Source organism: Gambusia affinis, linkage group LG08 (assembly GCF_019740435.1).
Source record: "Gambusia affinis linkage group LG08, SWU_Gaff_1.0, whole genome shotgun sequence".
NCBI lineage: Eukaryota > Metazoa > Chordata > Actinopteri > Cyprinodontiformes > Poeciliidae > Gambusia > Gambusia affinis.
The window spans coordinates 18,956,110-18,975,706 of NC_057875.1; the positions used below are offsets into that span (position 1 = coordinate 18,956,110).

The 19,597-nt window shown below is 41.3% G+C and overlaps 1 protein-coding gene across 5 annotated transcripts in view; it reads left to right on the top strand.

Annotated features, from left to right (window-relative positions):
- The window catches only part of wwp2 (WW domain containing E3 ubiquitin protein ligase 2), a 56,958-nt gene extending 38,104 nt beyond the window's left edge, over positions 1-18,854 (top strand). For 3 of the 5 annotated variants that reach the window (XM_044124855.1, XM_044124856.1, XM_044124857.1), the window contains exons 11-24: positions 942-996; positions 4,202-4,283; positions 5,900-6,028; positions 7,077-7,155; positions 7,750-7,821; positions 8,074-8,162; positions 10,883-11,042; positions 13,687-13,820; positions 14,852-14,992; positions 15,091-15,211; positions 15,925-16,029; positions 16,178-16,274; positions 17,009-17,081; positions 18,233-18,854. In XM_044124855.1, the coding sequence (XP_043980790.1) occupies positions 942-996; positions 4,202-4,283; positions 5,900-6,028; positions 7,077-7,155; positions 7,750-7,821; positions 8,074-8,162; positions 10,883-11,042; positions 13,687-13,820; positions 14,852-14,992; positions 15,091-15,211; positions 15,925-16,029; positions 16,178-16,274; positions 17,009-17,081; positions 18,233-18,332 (1,437 nt within the window). In that variant the 3' untranslated portion in view covers positions 18,333-18,854. Of the gene's footprint in view, positions 1-732; positions 754-941; positions 997-4,201; positions 4,284-5,899; positions 6,029-7,076; positions 7,156-7,749; positions 7,822-8,073; positions 8,163-10,882; positions 11,043-13,686; positions 13,821-14,851; positions 14,993-15,090; positions 15,212-15,924; positions 16,030-16,177; positions 16,275-17,008; positions 17,082-18,232 lie in introns of those variants that run through there. The other 2 variants (XM_044124859.1, XM_044124858.1) reach the window with 2 other exon arrangements.
- The last annotated feature ends 743 nt before the right edge of the window (positions 18,855-19,597 follow it).

Consider the following 19,597-nt stretch of genomic DNA (forward strand, 5'->3'; position numbering starts at 1 on the left):
AGCGTCTTGTAACATTCCCAACAAGCAAACGTTTGAGCCGCTTTCCCCGTCGAGTTAATATATTCCTGCCTGCTGGTGTGTGTGTTTATCCTCATATTAAAGCGTACACACTGACCGACTGTTTGCCACGGACAAATTTTCCACACTTTGCTACACACAGACACATCTTTTTTTTCCTCTTTTAGGTGTGTGTGTGTGTGTGCAGCCTGAGTAAACCCCACAGTGGTTTCCAAGCCCACGGTGAATAAAGGTGCCTTTTGTGAGACTTTGGGTGGGTGGGGCTGGAGAGGAGGTGGGGTGTCCAGTCTGGAACAGGCATGAATGTTCCCTCAGTTTGCTCAGACATCACACTTCCCTGCCTGGTTTCACAGCAGCGCTAGAAAGGAGGAGGAGGAGGAGGAGGAGGACCTGAGGGCTGGGTCGGTGGATGAGGAGGTGGTGTTGGTGGGGGCGGGAGGGTGTGTGTTCGAGGAGTCGAGCGGGAAGCTGAGTGGGCGGGGCTTGCATCCAGCCAGTGAGCTCATTGGAACAGCGTTGTTGTTTTATCCTCCTACTGAGCGTGTCGCTTTGGGAAACCACTGGAGCCGCCGGCCGGCCAGCTCCCTCAGTCGCCTCTCGCTGCTGGAGCAGAGAGGAGCCCCCCCGCCCCACCATGCTGCCCCGCCAGACCCTTTCTATCTTAAATACTTCACACACACTCGCACACTGAGCTTCAGGTGAAAAGATCTGCTGCCCTTGGAAGAGCAGAACTGAGTAGGTTTTGGGTTTTTTTCTCAACTTTTCCCTTCTTTGATTGACTTTTTTTTTTTCCCCCCACACAAACGGCATCAGGAAAGCAGAACACCGACACAGAGTGACACAAGGCTGAGAAGAAACATGCAGCATGTGGAAGTCAAGAGACAGAAAGATGTCCTAACTGGATTTGTGTTGTCTCTCCTCAGCCGTCCGGCGCTCCAGTAGAAAATGACCCCCTGGGCTCGCTGCCTCCTGGATGGGGTAAGTTCGCCTGACTCGCTCGTATGCACACAGATTATTATTATTATTATTATTCTCCAGCTGCCTTTATGTCGTCATCTGCTTATGGCTGCACAATATCTTCAGGCTTCCTTTGAAGTCTTGGAATTGGATTTAAAAAGTTTCAGAGTCTGGAACTGGATTGAGGAAGAACGATGTTTATTTCTGAATCCCTCATCTAATTGTATGAGTAGTGACTTTAAGCATTGATTAAATATCAAATTAATTTGATTCAACAAATCGTTTTTCTAATTTACAGGGAATAAGATCTAACTCATACAGATATTAAACAAAGGGTCGATTTCACGTCTCTTTTGGCCACTTTGAGCTGTGATTCTTAAAGTTGAGCTGATTTAGAAACCAAATGAAGCATTCACGTTTCCATTGTTTTGAAATTTCCAAATAAAAGCATAACAGATCACTACCTGTCATTTAACGGATCTGTGGTTAATGTTCACACTCTATACGTCTCAGCTTTATAAATCGTTTCACTCCTAGTTTGTACGTTTGCCAGGAAAGAAGTGAAATAGTCGCTTACCCCAACGATGTAAACGATTTCTACTCTAAAGTTCACGATGTTGCTTGAAAAATCCAGAAATTGGAGTCTGGTAAAGGTATGAATGTTTTTTGTTTTTTTAAATGGGACCTGAAACCCAATCAGGTCAATGCAACTTCAATCTGTGCAATGATGGAAACCCAAAATATTTCTTCAAGGCTGTTATTTTCCAGGTAGTTCATTAAAACTCTGCTTCCCGATATTTTATGCCACTTGTTAGATGGACTTTTGCTGACATGGGATCTAGATCTGAGCGAATGAATCAGAGAGTGGTAGGGACCAGATGAGGATGAAGAGTTGCTGCAAAATTTGACATCAGTTATCTTACCTCAACTAGAAATACATGTTTCTTAACTTGTTCATTTAAATAGAAAGCTGGCAGTGCTCTCCTGGCTCGTCAGCAGTGAATCAGCTTTTATTTTGCATCAATATGAATCTGTTTTTTTTTCATTAAGTACGAGATTTCTAATGTAGATTAAGTTCCTGCTTTCAGCTGTGGAGAAAAGGTTTGGTAAAGAGTCTGCAGAGGATCAGGCAACAGTAGAAAAACCTGGGCGATGTTACCGGTGAACTCTGCAGCGACAATATGGATTGGGATTTTCCTCAGTCTTTTTTTTTCATCGTTGTGACTTTCCCCTCCACTATTCCTGAGCTTTTAGGATCATTTACGGCCGTAAAGGAAACAAACAAACGCATCCGAACACGTTATTGGTCAGCAGAGTTTTAGACCTTGCTACTAAATATCCCATCAAAGCGGTGTTGTTTGATGCAGCGCTGATATTTCCAGGATGGTTTTAATGGGATACTTTGTGTAGCAGAGCGTTATTTTTGTTTGTTCAAGCACTTTTTGTTTGGGTTTTCTGAATAATTTGAAAGAATGGTTTTGTTTTTCACAAGCACAAGGTCAATTTGTCATTAATCCACATTTTTTGTCCTGTCTTTGCTGTCATCACAATGTCGTGAGCAATTTCCCTGAACTCCAGGGACACTTAGATGAGCTGTGACAGTAAAAGTGCATCTTGTTGAGCAGCGGAGTTTTAGCGCTTGGCTTTTGAGATGTAGTAGCCTGGTAAATATTGCATCCCACCAGCGTTTTACAATTGTGATTTGATCCATCGTGCAGATCTACAACGCATTAAGTGTATTTTGCTTTTGCCAACCTCAGAGCAATTTTTAGTGGTGTTAGGCCTTCAGAAAACAACAGAAGGAATGTTCTCCCTTTGGTTTTGTCCGGGGGGACGCTGGTGCTGCTAGCGAACCGGTCGTTAATTGGCAGATTTACGTCTCCACCCGAGTGATTCTGATTTCTGCTCCGTTGAAGAAATTCTCTCCTGGTTTCTATTTGTTGCTCCGCTCGTTTATCACTGTAAGGACTCCCTTTTCTCTAAAGGTCTACAAATTACAGGGGCCGTGTTATTGATGGGACCCTTCATCATCCAACATTTTCCCTACAGAGTAATGTAATGGGATCCACGCAGACTCCCCTCGTCACACACATTCATTCATAAACGAACGCCGCTGGCAGCTCCGCGTCCGCCAGCATTTTCATAGCCGCGTCCTCTCCAGAAACGCTCCCTCTCCTCTGCCCATGATGCCTTTTCAACATGTTGTGGTACCTCAAGACGAAAACCTCAATTATATCATTGGCTCAGCTTCGCCTCTCTGGCGCGCTTTCTTTCTTGCTCTTCTTTTCTTTTTTTTTTTGTCAACTGCGGTCTCTTCCCTCTAGTTTTTTTTTCTTTTTTTTCCTCTTTTGTTTGAGGCTCAGATTCGGAAAGAGAAGGATGGGAGAAAAGATGAAGGAGAAAGGGAGCTCTGACTGGATGGTGAAGGGGGGTGGAGAGAGGAAAGGAGAACGCTAGCGGGAGCTGCAATGTGAGCACTAATGTTTCTGGGCCCTCCGCTTACTGCTGGTAATGAGAAAAAGATGTCAGAGCAGCGGAGGGAGGAGGATGGGGCACCGGCTTAACTTTCATGGCACAGACACATTTTTGCATGAAAGAAAAAAACTTCTACTGAAGTTTGCTTCTGTAAAACTTTATTAACCACCAGAAACACACATGTATTCACATCAAGCCATGGTGAAATACCACACAGACCTGCCAGTTTTAACTCGGAGTACTGATAATTTTCCTCTCCTCTTCATCCCTAAAGGGGATTCCTTTGATTTAGGGGTGAGCAATCTGAACAGTACTTTATGGTGCTACTGTCATAACAATAAAAGTAACAATAAAAGCTTTTTACTTCTTTTTTAAGGTAACTGAGGGGCTGTGCACAGCAGTCAAAGCCCCACAATTTGTAATAAGCTTCTTTAGGACATGAATCGCATTAAGAAGTGTGATGTGTATCACTGAAACGCTCACAGTTACGGCATTTTAATGATATTTTCAAATGTATTGATATTTATCGATGCACCTTTGTTGAACAAACTGGATAAATAAATAAATAATTTGTAACAATCCTAACAGTGCAGAATTTTATTTGTCGTTTTTAAACACTATTAATTGGAGCGATAAATCAAATCTTATCGTGGTGCAAAGTTCACCACGACAAATGATATACGATTCGGTAAGTGCCTACTCTGATTTCACCACAACATTCATGCTCCTTCTGTCCCTCTTGTGTTCACAGAGAAACGTCAGGACAATGGCCGGGTGTACTTCGTCAACCACAACACCAGGACAACTCAGTGGGACGATCCTCGGACCCAAGGGTGAGACCGCCAGGCTCCCGATTCAACACGAGTGTGTCTGAGCATGTGTGTCTGCCTGCTTGTTAGGTGGCGCCTTGCTTTGAGTGTTTGCTCAGACAGAGGGAGACGTGAACACGACACTGCTGTGAGACAGCTTTCCGAGTTATGACCGAAACAGACGTTGAAGTGTTTCCCAGGAAGGGCGCAGCGCCGGGTCTTTACAAAAGTTTAATTCGAAACTACAGACAGACAAAAGTGCTCACGAAGCCATTTTCAGCGTTTATCACAACACAAGCGATCATGTTGCTGATGTCATTTTGTCTTCCTTTAGCCGGAGTTTTTAAATTATTTTGTTTTCATGTCACTCATAAATAAACTCTCATGATATTTTCACTCATTTACGATTTTGCTAAGTTCAGACAATTTGCCTCTTCGAATGGGAAAACACCTTTTACCCGCCTTCCATGCCTAGTCAGTCTGCGTTCTTTTAGATATAAATTAATATTTTTTTAATTTAAAACAGCAGTTAATTTGTATTTCTTTCTGAAAGCACTTTAGCATCCTTCATATTTACTGGTTGCATGAAAACCTTAAAGTTAAACCTTTGACTGTGCACCCACACCCTGGAATCATTTCTATTAACACATAGCTTACTCCAGGACCAAGTTCTCTTGTCTTTCCTATTTTGATGAGTTGCTAATAAAAACGGGCCTGCTGTGGTGCCAGAATTTCCCCCAACTTTATATTTCACGGACAGTTGTGTCTGTTTCCGGCTGGCTCCACTATCTGGACGTATATCTTCTTCCCTCTGTGATCAAAACCTAGTGGATTCAGTCTAATATGGTATTCAGATCAGATTTTTGTTGTTGTGGTTTAAAGTGAAGTGAAGTTTCCCCCAAATTGTGTGGTAGTATCTAATCAGAGTTTATCCAAACAGAAATATTTTATCACATTTTCACCTCAAAACTTCGTTTATGGTTTGGCAACTATGCAGAGACTCCTTATCAGGAGAAAACCTTTTCCCTGAGGAACAAGAAAAACAAAGAATGAACCAGGCAGCTACCATCGTTCTTGTAAAAATCTCCTGCAGTGGAAATGCATCTTTTCTTACCTCTGAGTAATCAATGACTTCCTGCTTGCCTGGAGCGTGAATATCGGCTAGGATCAACTTTAAAATGTAAAACATAAATGACAAAAAAAAAAAAGAACCTCATTTGCATTTATTTTATAGGGATTATACAGGGAGCCAATAAATGTGGCCTCTGTGATTTAAAAAGTATTTTTGAATAATTGTGCCTAAAAATGATAGATTAAAAACTTCTTAATTTGTCAGTGAGATTTTGCTATTGGCCATTGTTCGTTATGTGGAGGGTGCTGTATTTATTTATTTATTTGACTCTGTCACAAATAAGGCGTGCACAGCGAAGCTTTTTTTTTTTCTTTTTCTTTTTTTTATCTAAGCTGATCTCCAGTACTTTCAAACTTCAAGGTTTTGCCACATTGTGGCTCATCTTATTGCTTTAGCACCCTGGCTTTTTATCAGCACAGGTTGACTGGGGGGATTGTGTTAGCTTCGCCCCCCCCAGACGGGGCCCCTCGGCTTGGGAACGTGCTCACTGCCCCTCTCCCTGTTGCAGGATGATCAAGGAGCACCCCCTGCCCCCTGGCTGGGAGATGAAGTACACCGCAGAGGGAGTGCGGTATTTTGTGGACCACAACTCTCGCACCACCACCTTTAAAGACCCCAGACCCGGCTTTGAGTCAGGGTAACTATTGTCTCTCCCCCTCAAACCTGCCACAGACCGAGACAGAGAGCCTTTTTAATGATCACAATCAGATTTATATTTGTGTTCAAATACTTTGTTTCTGACACAGTAATTCTGCCTTGGTCTGGCCTGAAATGTTAATTTCCACATAACACGGTCAAAATGTCTCTAAATCTGAACTACATTTTATTCTTTTTGATTTATTTTTTTTTTTTCATCAGCTTGTTTTCTTAACTCCACTCCTTTCATTTCTTCGTCTGTGACTTAGGTTTCCTTTTGTCGTAGCAGTTTAATTAAGAGATGACATTAAATCGCAGCAACATGCTCATCCGGACACACAAACTGTAAACGTCTTTATTGCGGCAGCTTGAAATCTCACAGCCAGAGTCAGGCTGCGGAGCTGTGTGCCGCGCCGCAGACTGCCCTGGCATCTATGTGGCTGTTTGTGCTTTTCTGTGTGTCCTCTCTGTGGCCGCTGCTGTATACGGCACGTGTTTGTGGAGAAAGCTGCATGAATCTGCTCCTCCTGTCGATGTTTGCTCTTATTTTTAGTCCGGTGGCTTCAGAGTGGTCCAGAAAGACACTTTTGGACTGTTTTTTTGCTCTGGATCCTGCAGTGGCGCGGGTTCGCACGGACGGCGCGCTGCCGCTGCGGTCTCCGCTTCCCAACCCAGACTGAGAAGTGCTTGGCAGCTCAGCGAGCCCCACACATTTCGTCTCCTCCTCCCCTCTCTCTCTTTTTTTTTTTCTTAAACTTTCTTTTTCTCTGCATCTTGGCCTTTTTTTGCTGCTGACACAGCAGAAATCCTGCATGTGTGTGCAGAGAGTTTGTGGGGCTAACACTAACACAGCTGCAGCCCTAAGCTCACCTTTCTCTTCGAGGCCCAGACATTGATCTGCAGCAGAATGGATGACCTCAATACAATATCACTTGCTCCCTGGAACATCAGCTTCTTCATTTTTCTATTTTTTGCTTGCCTTTTATTTTGCTTTTCTTGGAATAACGTGAAACTGCCCAATTTTTATCTGTTTTCATGTCTGTGTTCAGGTCAAGGCAGGGCGGCTCGCCTGGAGCTTATGATCGGAGCTTCAGATGGAAATACCACCAGTTCCGTTTCCTGTGTCATGTAAGTGTTAAACGAAGTCTGCAGGTTCAATAAAGCACTCAGTTCACCTTTAACTACTTTGATCCAGTCTGTAAAAGAAAGGGAACGATCCTCTCACCGAGTTCCTGTGCAACCTGGAAATGTTTGTAGTGATTTGAGTTTCTCCAGGTCTGGATAAGTATAGAGGAAAAAAACTTTGCATCCATCAGTCAGACCATCCATTCGCTCGTTTTTCATAGGCTGCATATTTAAATGCATACCTTTGTCAAAATATAGGTCATAAATTCATAGTGTTTTGTTTTACCTTTATAATTGGATCAAAAGAACTGAGAAGTTTGGGCATTTGAGTTAGTAAAGGTCTGAAATTTGGACACAATAGGCTTAAAAACATTTTTACCCTAATTGAACATTTAGGGTGAAAATGTCTTTTAGTCCCACATGAAGTTTACCTAATTAGTGCTGAAGCTTCCAATGAGAAACGTTTAATTTCCAGGATTTAGCTCTCCCAGTCAGCTAAAACTGCTAAGTTGTGACAGGGTCTCCAGGAAGGTCCTGTGTGCCAAAACCAATGTGCAAACATTCCTGATATTCCTGATGTCTGTGGTCTCTGTGCAGTCCAACGCCTTGCCCAGCCACGTGAAGATCTCCGTGTCCAGACAAACACTGTTTGAAGATTCGTTCCAGCAGGTCAGGCACACACAGCACTCATTACATCTTCTCTGCAGCAGTGGAATTAAAATTACCCCATTAAATAACACGTGTATTCAGTTTTGTGTATTCTGAATGAATGGTGTTTATGTTTGGTAATATACAGCATTTCATTTATGCACACCTTTTCCCTTTGTGTTTAGATTAAAAGTCAAAAGTATTAAAATCTCTTTACCCAAACACTTAAGTTCTGAACTCTACATCAAAAGCTAATGAACGATTCTTCGTCAGATCATGAACGTGAAGCCGTATGACCTTCGGCGCCGGCTCTACATCATCATGAGAGGAGAGGAGGGTCTGGACTACGGCGGTATTGCCAGGTGAGCGTCGAACCGCCGTCTTCCTGTCGCACTCTGGTTTTGTTTCTGGGCTTCTTTTTTTGACCTCTTTTTGTTCTACTGATGTTGGTGATGGTGTGCCGTTTCTCTGTCTTTGCTGCTGTTCAACCTCTGACCCCATTCTTTGGATCAAAGCAGAAGCTGTGATGATAACAAGACAAGGCACAAAAGAGATGAGGCTCATTCAGTATATATTACAAATGTCTTTTGACAGTTGATTGGATATAAAACTGCAATGTTTCCCCCAGAAAATTTGCAAAGCTTGGTGGATGGGGATTTAGTGCAGTCATTCATCCAGCAGCCCGTCGTGTTTTTGAGTTAAAAAATGTTTAAACTTGACAGGAAATATGAAAATATAACTTGATAATTCTGTGTTATTGAAAGATTGGCAGATTAATACCTGAATACCAACTTTGAAGTCTTAAAAAATGCAAACATTTTAAAAAGACTCCAATAAGTAAAACTTAACCTGGTGGCCTGCCAGGCTTATAATACACTGGGGGAAACACTGAAAATGGAAGAATGAATAAATATGTTAACATAGTATACTGCGATAAATTATCCAAACCTAATAAATTATTTTGGGATTAGTTAATATCGTATTTTTGTCCCTTTACTCCCTGTGGACCCATGGGGCAGACTGTTCTCTAGCATTTCAAGGAGAATAAAATTCAAATTATTTAACATCTATCCCGAAACTGTTTTGTTTTTGTCTCATTGATGTTTAACCTTCCTGTCAATCATCACTTCTGTTATCACTCAGGGAACCTTTCATATATTTGAGTACAATCTATGGTTTGACTTGCAGCTCACATTTTGAGCTACAGCAAGCCGCAGTGTCCAAAACCGGACACAGTTCAGGACGGTACAATTAGAGAGGAGTGTTGCTGGACGGATGTGCTGGTGGAGGAGTGACGCTTTGTTCTGGTTCTGCAGCCGCTGGACCTTCAAGATAATCCTGGCAAATATTTATAGAACATAGAATAACAAAAACGTTTCTTCACCAAAAATAATTTTGTTAAATTATTTTCCTCAATCCAAATCTAAATTTTCTTCAAGTTTTTATTAAAGATCTTTGTTCGTTTTTATTCCATAAAACTGTATCAAGTTGTAACATTTGAGTTTTGGGCCTCGTGCGTCTGATGTAAATGTTGTTGAAGCCGTGCAGCACGCCCTCCTCCTCCTCCTCCAACATTTCTGTCCTCCCTCATCCTGTTCATCCTCCCTCTGCTGTCCTCCAAGTCTCTGTAATATGTTGCCATTTTTTCTGTTTGCCGTGTTTTTGCTCTTTTTTTATTTTTATTTTTTTTCCCCTCATTTTGTTTCTGTTTGGTTTCGCATTGTGTCTCTGTCTCCGGTGTCACGTCAGTGGTTTTACCCTATGGTAGGTGACATCATGCTGTTCTACCACAGGGTAGAACCACGGACGGGATGTTGGGAGGTGTCTGCGTCCAACCGTCCGTCCGTTCATACGCCTACTCCACCCGATGTGTGCTGAAACGGGTGAACCGTGGGAGCGCTTGGTGCTGCAGCTGGTGGAGGGCCTTCATTTTCTCTAACATGCATCCTTCCTCATTATCCTGTTTTTTTTTTTTGCTGTTGTTGTTTTGTTTTGTTTTAAGTCCACCATTTTTGATGTTGCGTGTTTTGCTCTCATGTTGTTTATTTAATGCTAAATTCTGATTAAAGACCAGATTTTTGTTATAGTTGGCATTTTAAATTAGATTTCAGCAACACAAAATAACATCTTGGTGGCGGCTTTTGGGGTCATAAGTCACACACCGTAGATTTGCTTCTCTGCAAATTGATCACAAGTCTGATTCCTTGCAAGAAACGGCATAGTTTCATATTTTTATTTGTCTTTATTAAAACGTTTGGAACATAATAACTAAGATAATCCCACTGGTTTTAATTGAAAATAGAAAGGGCAACTCCTGCTATAATGTCACATGTAAAAATATTTATTCTCATAGTTATAATCAGTTGTGCACCAAATAAATACCGACTCAAGATTGTATCCGAGTTGCATGATTGACTCTATTATGTAAAACTTTAGAAGGGCTGGGTAAGTGTGCTAGTAATTTAAAATGCATCAAAACACGTGTTATCTGATTTTTAATCAAATAAAAAATGCGTCATGGAAGAAAATGGTGAGAAATCTTGGTTTTTATGCATGTGATGTACGAAAAGAAAAATCTGGTTTCTATTATTTTCTCCTATATTTGAAATAAAATTGGGGAAAATGGGCACTATTTCTTTGTATTAATTTCACTGAGTTTAAGTTCTGAATTAAACTGTCTAAGTTCAGAATATTACAGCTATTCTGCATCAGTTCTGGTATTTTTAACCACCTTCTCCTCTCCAGTGGTTAACCAGCTGGATTTATTATAGTTAAGATTAAACATAGACTGGGTTGTTCTCTGCCAGTATTTGTTTCTAAGCAAGAAGAGATAAACAGCACAAAACAGGACTGTTTGTGTTTTCTGTAATATTTCACCAGGTTTGTAGAAAATGGCTCGGTTTAAATCTGTTGCTGCTGTTTTTGTGTCAGTGGTGCTAAAACATGTCATAAGCTAATGTTGGTTTTGCTCTGCTCTCTGTGGTTGAAGTTTCTCTGTGTCTGCACAACAGTTTCTCATGCTAAATTACAGGTTAATGGAGTGATTTCTATCACTGATGACCTTTGTCCTCTGGCTCTGCAGGGAGTGGTTCTTCCTGCTGTCCCATGAAGTCCTGAACCCCATGTACTGCCTGTTTGAATACGCCGGAAAGAACAACTACTGTCTCCAGATAAACCCGGCCTCCTCCATCAACCCTGACCATCTCACGTACTTCCGCTTCATCGGTCGCTTCATCGCCATGGTGAGCTTCACCTCAGCTACGTATCTTTGATTTGAGTCCCTCTTCAAACAAAGTTCCTGCCATCGCTTTTGAACCTTCGTGCTCATTTGCTCTGCTAAAGAAATAAAAAGCGACGTCATGAACTTCTATAAGATCAAATCTACGTCTTTGATGTGTTTTCGGTTTTCTGCTAGGAACAGAAAGGGGCCGTCCCCAAACTGTTCCCACAAAGTTTGGAGCACTAAATGGTCCAAAAAGTCTTGGCACGCGGAAGCATGAAGAGGACTTTTACTGGAACTAAGGGGCCGGTTTGAGCCGGCCGTGGAAACTGTTCTTAAACTGATCTGAAAGCCCCGTGATGTTTGGAGGTCTGCAGCTGCTGACGATGCAGAAAGTCGAGCTCTAACATCTTTGTGATTTGACGTAGCGTAGCACTTGGTATTTGAGTCGCATTCACCTCCATTTTGTTTTAACTGTCTGTAGAATATTTAGCAGTGAACTGCATTTCATACACCTGTGGTCAACTAAGTGGCTGGAACAGCTGAACTCCATGGTTCAACAAATACTTTTGGCAACATGGTTTATAACTGTAGTTATTAAAGTAATTAGCCTTGTTACTACAGATTAATAGAAACCCAGCAGGGGCTTTTCTGTATGGACTTTGCTTGTTCTCCCTTTGCAGGCCTGGATCTTTAATACAGGTTTCATTATGTTGAAACTTTAGCACTATTTGTCAAAACTCACAAAAACCGATATTTCCTCTTACAACCAACCACAAAGCAAGTATTCAAAACAATATTCCATTTTGTTCTGAACTATTTAGAACTGGATAATTCAGATTAAACTGATTAAACTCTCTATGTTGCATACAGAAAAAACAACTTTTTGAGCGGGTTATTTCTGGAGTTAAGGGCATTGTATATGGGGTCTTCCTTAAAAATCTTTGTGCCTGAAGAAGCCAAGCCTACGCTGAGTTATTCTTCTCTGAGTTCAGAACATTTCCAGCTAAGTTTGTGGGCCGTTTCATGTATCGCGTCATCTAACGACATGAGTGTGTCCTCACACCCCTGCTGTGAACACATCTCCAGCTCTCGCAGTGTAAAGCGAAAAGCTGAAGGTTTCTCTTTGGGATCGACTCCAAACGGTTCAGGTTCCCAAACCCGCCGCCCTCCTGCCAGCTCTCGCCCACACCATGAGCTCACTGCTTCAACCCGCCCACACCAGCTGCCTTTATTTAGAGCACAAATTCACTTTGTTGACTTCTTTTCTCCTAAAGTCGATTTTCTCCATCTAGCGAGCCGGTGCAGTCCTTCGTTTTCACTTTGTAAATTTCCAGAGCCGCCTTCTTCTGCCTGTGAGACGAACGCAGGTCGGTCCAGTCGGTAACGCGGAGCAGACTGTGACTGAGTCGGTCCTTGGACGTCTGTGTTATTGTTGGCATGGCGGCTCTGAACCCTCTGTGGTTTCTCCAACGCTAAACGGCTCCGTCTGTCTGATTTTCTGCAAACACACACAGACACCTAAGCAGGATTAGGTCTTGAATTAAACCTCTTCAAGTTCTCACATTTGTATAAATCTTGTTTTTTACATGTATACGTAACACAAGAAGAAGGCAGCAGCTCTTCTGAGTCTGTAATAAATTGACTGTTTTAGTCACACACCTTATGCGAGTGATTTTGGTAAATGGCTGCAACGATTATAGAAATAAAAGACCCGTTCATGATTCTTGTAAAAATAATGGCTGTTGAAACTTTTCTAACACCTAAATAGGCACCAGATAATCCCCCCGTGAGTCATCAGTACAAACACCTAATGACTGAGTTTTCAGTGACCTACTTTCAACCATGTGTCCATGAAGTAACCATAAATTATCCCAGAATAGCGAGAGGGCAAAATTACGACTCTGCGCTTGACTTTGTCCTGGAACTTAAACCTGATGAAATCAGAGGAGAAACAAATCAGAATCGCCTTTTAGCTGGTGTGTGTTAGTCTCTCTGTTCTCCGACTTTAAATGGGCGTTTCAAATAGGCAATGGGTCAAAATTAATGCCAAATTACTTACAAAGTGGCTAAAGGACAAACAGTTGTGAGAGGCTTGTGGAAGAATATTCATAACTTTTGACCCAACTCACAAAGTTTAAAGGCATTGCTTCCTTGTACGAAGGTAATTTATGTGAACCTGTGGCTTTGAATTAAGCTTTTTAGAAAAATCTGCCTTTAATTATTCAGACATAGCACAGAAATAATTTTAGGAATCCCAACCCAATGCATTCATTCAGTCGACATACATCTATTTATTTATAATATTAACACTTTTACCACAAAGTGATGCCAGTTCCTGTGTAAAAGCGATTGGTCTCATCCATTTGTGAGGCGCTGCAGTGTTTTACAACACGTTCTGCCACCACATGTTGGTCTTTCATTCATGCTGCCATGTCAAATTAAAGCAGTAAAAAATACTTCCTCTAAATCATTTGGGTGTTTTTGTAGGATATCTGCATCTCTTTTTATACACAAGCACATTAAAAGCCTTCATCCGTGACTCCAACACATCACCTGCTTGTTTGAGCTGCAGACAAACCTTTGATTTTACTTGTGAAGGAATCTGAGCAGAGAGCTGCAGACGGCCTCAGTGTGGTTTCTAATGCAAGGCGTCCTCCCTGCAGGCGCTGTACCACGGGAAGTTCATCGACACCGGCTTCACGCTGCCGTTCTACAAGCGAATGCTGGACAAGAAGCCAACTCTGAAAGACCTGGAGTCCATAGATCCCGAGTTTTATAACTCCATCATGTGGGTTAAGTAAGTGGAGTCCTTCTTGTTTTTAGGAGGCCTTCAGTCCTCGACGCGGCGGTCGCGGGTTCGATTCCCGGACCCGGCCGACATTTGCCGCATGTCTTCCCTCCTCTCCTTCCCCCTTTCCTGTCAGCCTACTTTTGAATAAGGGACACTAGAGCCATAAAAAGACCCCCTGGTGGGAAAAAAAAGAAATGGTTGGTTTGAATCCTCTGAACAAAATCAGGATGTTTGACTTTTACATTTTTATTTAAATTAAGATTTCAACAGCATCTTAGAATGTTTTCTAAAAAAATCTGCAATCATACTTTCAAACCGTTACAATAGATAACTATATATTATAAGACCATAATGTCAATTGATGAGTAGAGATCAATGTTCAAAGAGAGTAAATTAATAGAAAAGTTTTCAGTATCGTCTCTGAATGTGTTTGTTACTATATTGATCATATTTCTGTAGCTGAAGGGAGACATTATGTTTGTTAATGCAGCGGCTTGTGCTGCTGACTTTATTTTTATAAATATTTCTAATAATTATTCTAGGTTTCAGGTACTGTCTTTTATATTCATCGTGTATATTTTGAAGGTATTATTGATCCGTATTGGTAAAAAATACTGCAGTTAATCCGAAGTATTAGTTGTTTCAAATCTGGTTTCTATCTTATTTTCATAACACTGGAAAAAGAGATATGATAGATGATTATAGAGTTTACTTTTTAAAAAACATGTTGTATTTATTGTGATGATAATAAAAAGAAGTATTACAAAATGAAGCACAGCTTTTTGGCAATACATCTTTAACAAATACATGTATGGCCTAATAAATCAAACTTTTATCAACACTTATCAAATATGCATAAATATTGAAATTTGAAATAAACATGGGATTTTAGCCCCTCAGGAGTTTCAAGTCTACAACCAGAAATGGACTACTAGATGATCTTAAAGTGTTAAGTGTGTAAAAACGCAGCAGATGAGCAGGAGTTTACCTGTGATTTTTGATGCGGTAACATGTTTTGTGTTTTTCTCTGTTTCCAGAGAGAACAACCTGGAGGAGTGCGGAGTGGAGCTGTATTTTGCACAGGACATGGAAATCCTCGGGAAGGTTTCCAGTCACCCGCTGAAGGAGGGCGGAGAGGACGAGCTGGTCACAGAAGAAAACAAGGAGGAGTACATCAGGTGAGCCGCCAGAAGCTGTTGGACTTCGCAGGAGAGGAATGAAAGATGTGAGAGAAGCGGTTGAAGCCAGACCTTGAAAAGGCGTTTTGTCCCTGCAGCCTGCTGACAGACTGGAGGTTCACCCGCGGGGTGGAGGAGCAGACCAAGGCCTTCCTGGACGGCTTCAATGAGGTGGTTCCTCTGGAGTGGCTTCGCTACTTTGATGAGAAGGAGCTGGAGGTGAGGAGGACCAGAATCAGGGGTCTGAATTTCAACACGACAATGTTCATAAAACGTTTCCATGTGTTTGGTGTCTTGTTGAATCCTTAGACTATTTTCCAATTATTTAACGAGAAAGGTGACTGTAAAATCTCCCAGGCTCAATAATGCAGGCATTCATCTTCTCACATCCCAACTCAAGAACTATTTTCATCAGAACTGTGAGCTTGTTAATTTACTTTACAGGGTTTCTACACAATATCCATTTATTATCCCATTAGTTTCCAGACTTTGTCAGACAAAAATAGACTACATTTGCTGTATAAGTAAAAGTTTCTTTGGGTCATTTGGCAATTACAAATCTGAGTGAGCAAAGCTCACGTGGTGTTCCTCAAGGCTCCAGTCTCGGGACCCTTTTGTGCAGTATTTACATTCTCCCACTGACATCAGATCATGATGTAATGCAGCTTTTCTTACCATAAATATGCTGACGATGCATAACTTTATATCTCATTGTCGCCACACAATGACAGACAAATCCACAAGATGAGCAATTGAACAACAGATTATATCAACAACAAAGTGTATCCAGGAACTCTCCGTTCAGATATGAGCTGGAAAGTCTGGTTGTTTTGAGGGGTTTTGTGGTTCAGAGAGTTGGACTGAATGTCGATGCGTAGAACAAACATGCAGCTACTGTAACCACGTCGCTGATGTTGTTTTGTTGCTTCCAGCTGATGCTCTGCGGCATGCAGGAGATCGATCTGGCCGACTGGCAGAAGAACGCCATCTACAGACACTACACCAAGAACAGCAAGCAGATCCACTGGTTCTGGCAGGTAACGATGTCCAAACAGACACACTTGCACACCTGTGAACAGCCGCACGCTGAAGGAAGCCCAAACATTGACTTGAGGCTTGGAATTAGCCAAGAGTCTTCAGGGATGAAAGATAATAAAATGCTTTTATTGTGTGACTGACGTGCAGGTTGTGAAAGAGATGGACAGCGAGAAGAGAATCCGTCTGCTGCAGTTCGTGACGGGAACCTGTCGACTGCCGGTCGGAGGCTTCACCGAGCTCATAGGTACACCGGTTCACCGGGATCAGAGGATGAGACGAGTTACGCTGCGTTTGATCAGGATGAGGCGAACGCAGGGGGAATGTTGTGCATGGAAAACTAAGTACTCCCCAGGATCCAATAATCCTCAGAAGTCATTTTCCGCCTGACCTCATCAGTCTCTCGCTCGTCTTTAAAAGCGATGCTTCAGTTTGTTGAGCCGAGTAGGTCTCATCCTTCACATGATGCTGGCTGAGATACTCCTGCTATTATTGACATTTCTCATTCGTTCAGCGCTCCTGTATGCTACTTTGCTGCCTAAATCCCATGGGAACATCTGTCTTGTTTTCCACCCATACTTTTTCTCTTCTGTGATTAGTCAGTAGTGACAACGTTCCATCTGTTGACTATTTATGATGGAAAAGGTTGAATTTAAACAAATCTCAGAACCTCATAAGGACCAGATGATTTATATCAGACAAAATAGTCTTGGTAAAAAATTTGCTTTAATAAAACAGCAGAGTTTGTTTTGTTTTTTTGTTTTTTTAACAATTGTCAGCTTGGTCGTCCTGTAAGACGGTATCGCTCAATTACTTATAGACGCTGTGAAAGCAATAATGAGTTCCTTGAGTTTACCGTTTTCTTTTTATATTTATGAATGATAATTTAATCTGTGAAAAGGAAAATTGTGAATCATTTTCATTTATGTTTCCAGATGAAAGTGTGATGAGTTTTGTTCTTTTTGCTCTTCGTCCCTGCAGGAAGTAACGGTCCCCAGAAGTTCTGCATAGACAGAGTGGGGAAGGAGACTTGGCTTCCAAGAAGCCACACATGGTGAGAAACGGACTGCTTGGTTGTTTCTACAAACCTCAAGTCTGTATAAAAAAAACGTCTCTTCTTCTTTAGAAACAGGAATTGCTAAACGGATCGTCTTACTGATGAGGAACACATTTTTTATACGTTGAATGAGAACAATGCTGTATTGTCAAACATAAGACATTAATGCATACAGCTGAAATTAGTTATTTAACCCACATGTTCTGGACAAAGGCATAAACATGTGATTTATATAGCTTTACATGTCTAATATCATAAGTCGTTTTCTCACGATAAATCCAGAGTCTCAAAATTATTTAACCGTTTCAGTAGAAATTAGAGCCTCCTTATGTGGTTTTGCTGTGAAAAGAAACCAGTTCATTCATTTTTTCAGCTGGCTGTAACTACCTTTTTTTAATCCCAAAGGAGAATTTAAATACAGTTCAGTTTTGACGACCATGATGGCCGCAATCCTCTGTAGATTTTCAGATTTCTTTGGTATCAGAGAAAAGTCTAACGCTTCCCAAACTTCAGCTTCCTGACAGACAGAGTGACATTTTCTCCAAGGATGTCCTGATACGTTGAGTGGCTGCAGGTTTCCAGTGTCAGAGAAAGCAAGCCAGCCCCAGATCACTACTGAGTCACCACCATGCTTCACTGTAGGCATATTACTTCGTCATTCCTCCTCCTGAAAATGTTGTAGTTATGATCCAGGGCTCCACTGAGCAGAAGCCTAAAGCATCTTTAGCGTTGGGCTAATCATGTTGGCTAACTGGAGTTTTGCTGAAAGTCTTTTGCAGTTGAAAGATTTTGCCCACTTCTTTCTATCTGGTGGAACTTTGAACATGTGAACTATGAATCCTTCTCTGTTTTTGCGCAACTCGGGGAAATCATCTCTTAAGTTTTAAAACGGTTCTTTTAAATCAGCCACATTTACTCCACACTCATTTAAATTCTTGTATTTTAACATATTTTTGTATGTTTCGGTTTGTTGCAAACACCTGAAAAACCTCTTTCTATTGCTTGCTTGGTTGTCCTGTGTCTCTCTGACAAGCTGGTCCAGTGACCGCTGGTCTTCCCAGCGTCTTAAAGTATTTTCACTGTAAGCAGTAGGAGGATGTCTTAACCCGAATGCATAACTTTGCTGCTCTGTTTTCTGTTCTTTTCAGCTTCAACCGTCTGGATCTGCCGCCCTACAGGAGCCTGGAGCAGCTCAGAGAGAAGCTGCTGTTCGCCATCGAAGAGACGGAGGGATTCGGACAGGAGTGAAGCCGCTAAAGCAACAAAATTAGTTTCTTGTTTTTGTTATCGATCCTATTTTGCATTTGTTAATCACAGGGCTGCAGTCTCACCAAGCCGCTCACTTGCAATCAGATGATGTCTGTTGACAGAAAAAAAAGTTGAAGTTGGAGCACGGTTGCTTCGAGAGCGAATGGACACTTGTGTGTGGATGCTCACTTTATTGTAATCGTCTAAATTTGACAAGAACGTGCCGACAGCACCACTCTGAGCTTGCAAACTGCACCAAAACCAGACGGCATTAAAGCTTTAATGCCGCTCCACAACCACAGCACAGTTAACCGCGAATGCAGCGTAACGTATCTACCAGAGACAAACACTTTTAGCGTTTTAAAGAGAGGAACACATCCGAGAGGTTATCAGGAACTACTGCACCTCCTTTACAGAGGTTAGAGAGAGGAGATATGATTTTGTTTTTTATTTCTATGTTAATTTTAAAAGTCTGCATTTTCTCTTGTACAGACCCTAAATAAATGAGACTTCAATCGTAAACAGAGTTGATTCGTCCTTTGCAGATTTGTATAACTAGACGTTGCTCGACCACCATTGCTTCCAGTGGTCGATTGTAAAGGTGGCTGACTCCTGGCTGCAGGTTTTGGGTACAGAAAAACACAGAAATGCTGTTCCGGCAGGTTTTTCTATGTTTAATTAATGTATGAGTTATTAGTTTTTAGTAACTTCTAGGAAACAAACGAAACCTTCATGTAAGCTACTGCCTTCAAGTACAGTATTTGGCAGTACAAAGCTCCCCATATAGGCCCGTCACGATAACAAATTTTGCTAGACAATAAATTGTCCCAGAACTTATTGCGATAAACGATAATATTGTTGTTTTGAGACCATTTTCAAGTAATATAATAGTAATAATGGCACAATAATGCAGGAACACGTTCTCTAAGATAACCTTTAAATTATATTTAAAGACTAGAACTGGAAGAAATTTTAAATATCCAAAATAAATAAAACAGAAACGACAAATAAAATCAATTAAACACCAAACTGACTTTCATTATTCAGTTTTTGGTAAAAAGAGAAAGAAAATAAGAAGAAAAAAACAATAAATCAAGCAAATGAAAATTGAGTTTCTTTTAATTTAACATGTGATTAATTGATTTATTGTGACAGGCCTAATCCCAGCTTCTCTTTTGCCTGTTCTTCCTTTGTTAAACAAGATGAATTTTTAAAAAATATATGTTTTCTTAACATTTTAAACAAAAAGCAGCTTCACTGAGCGA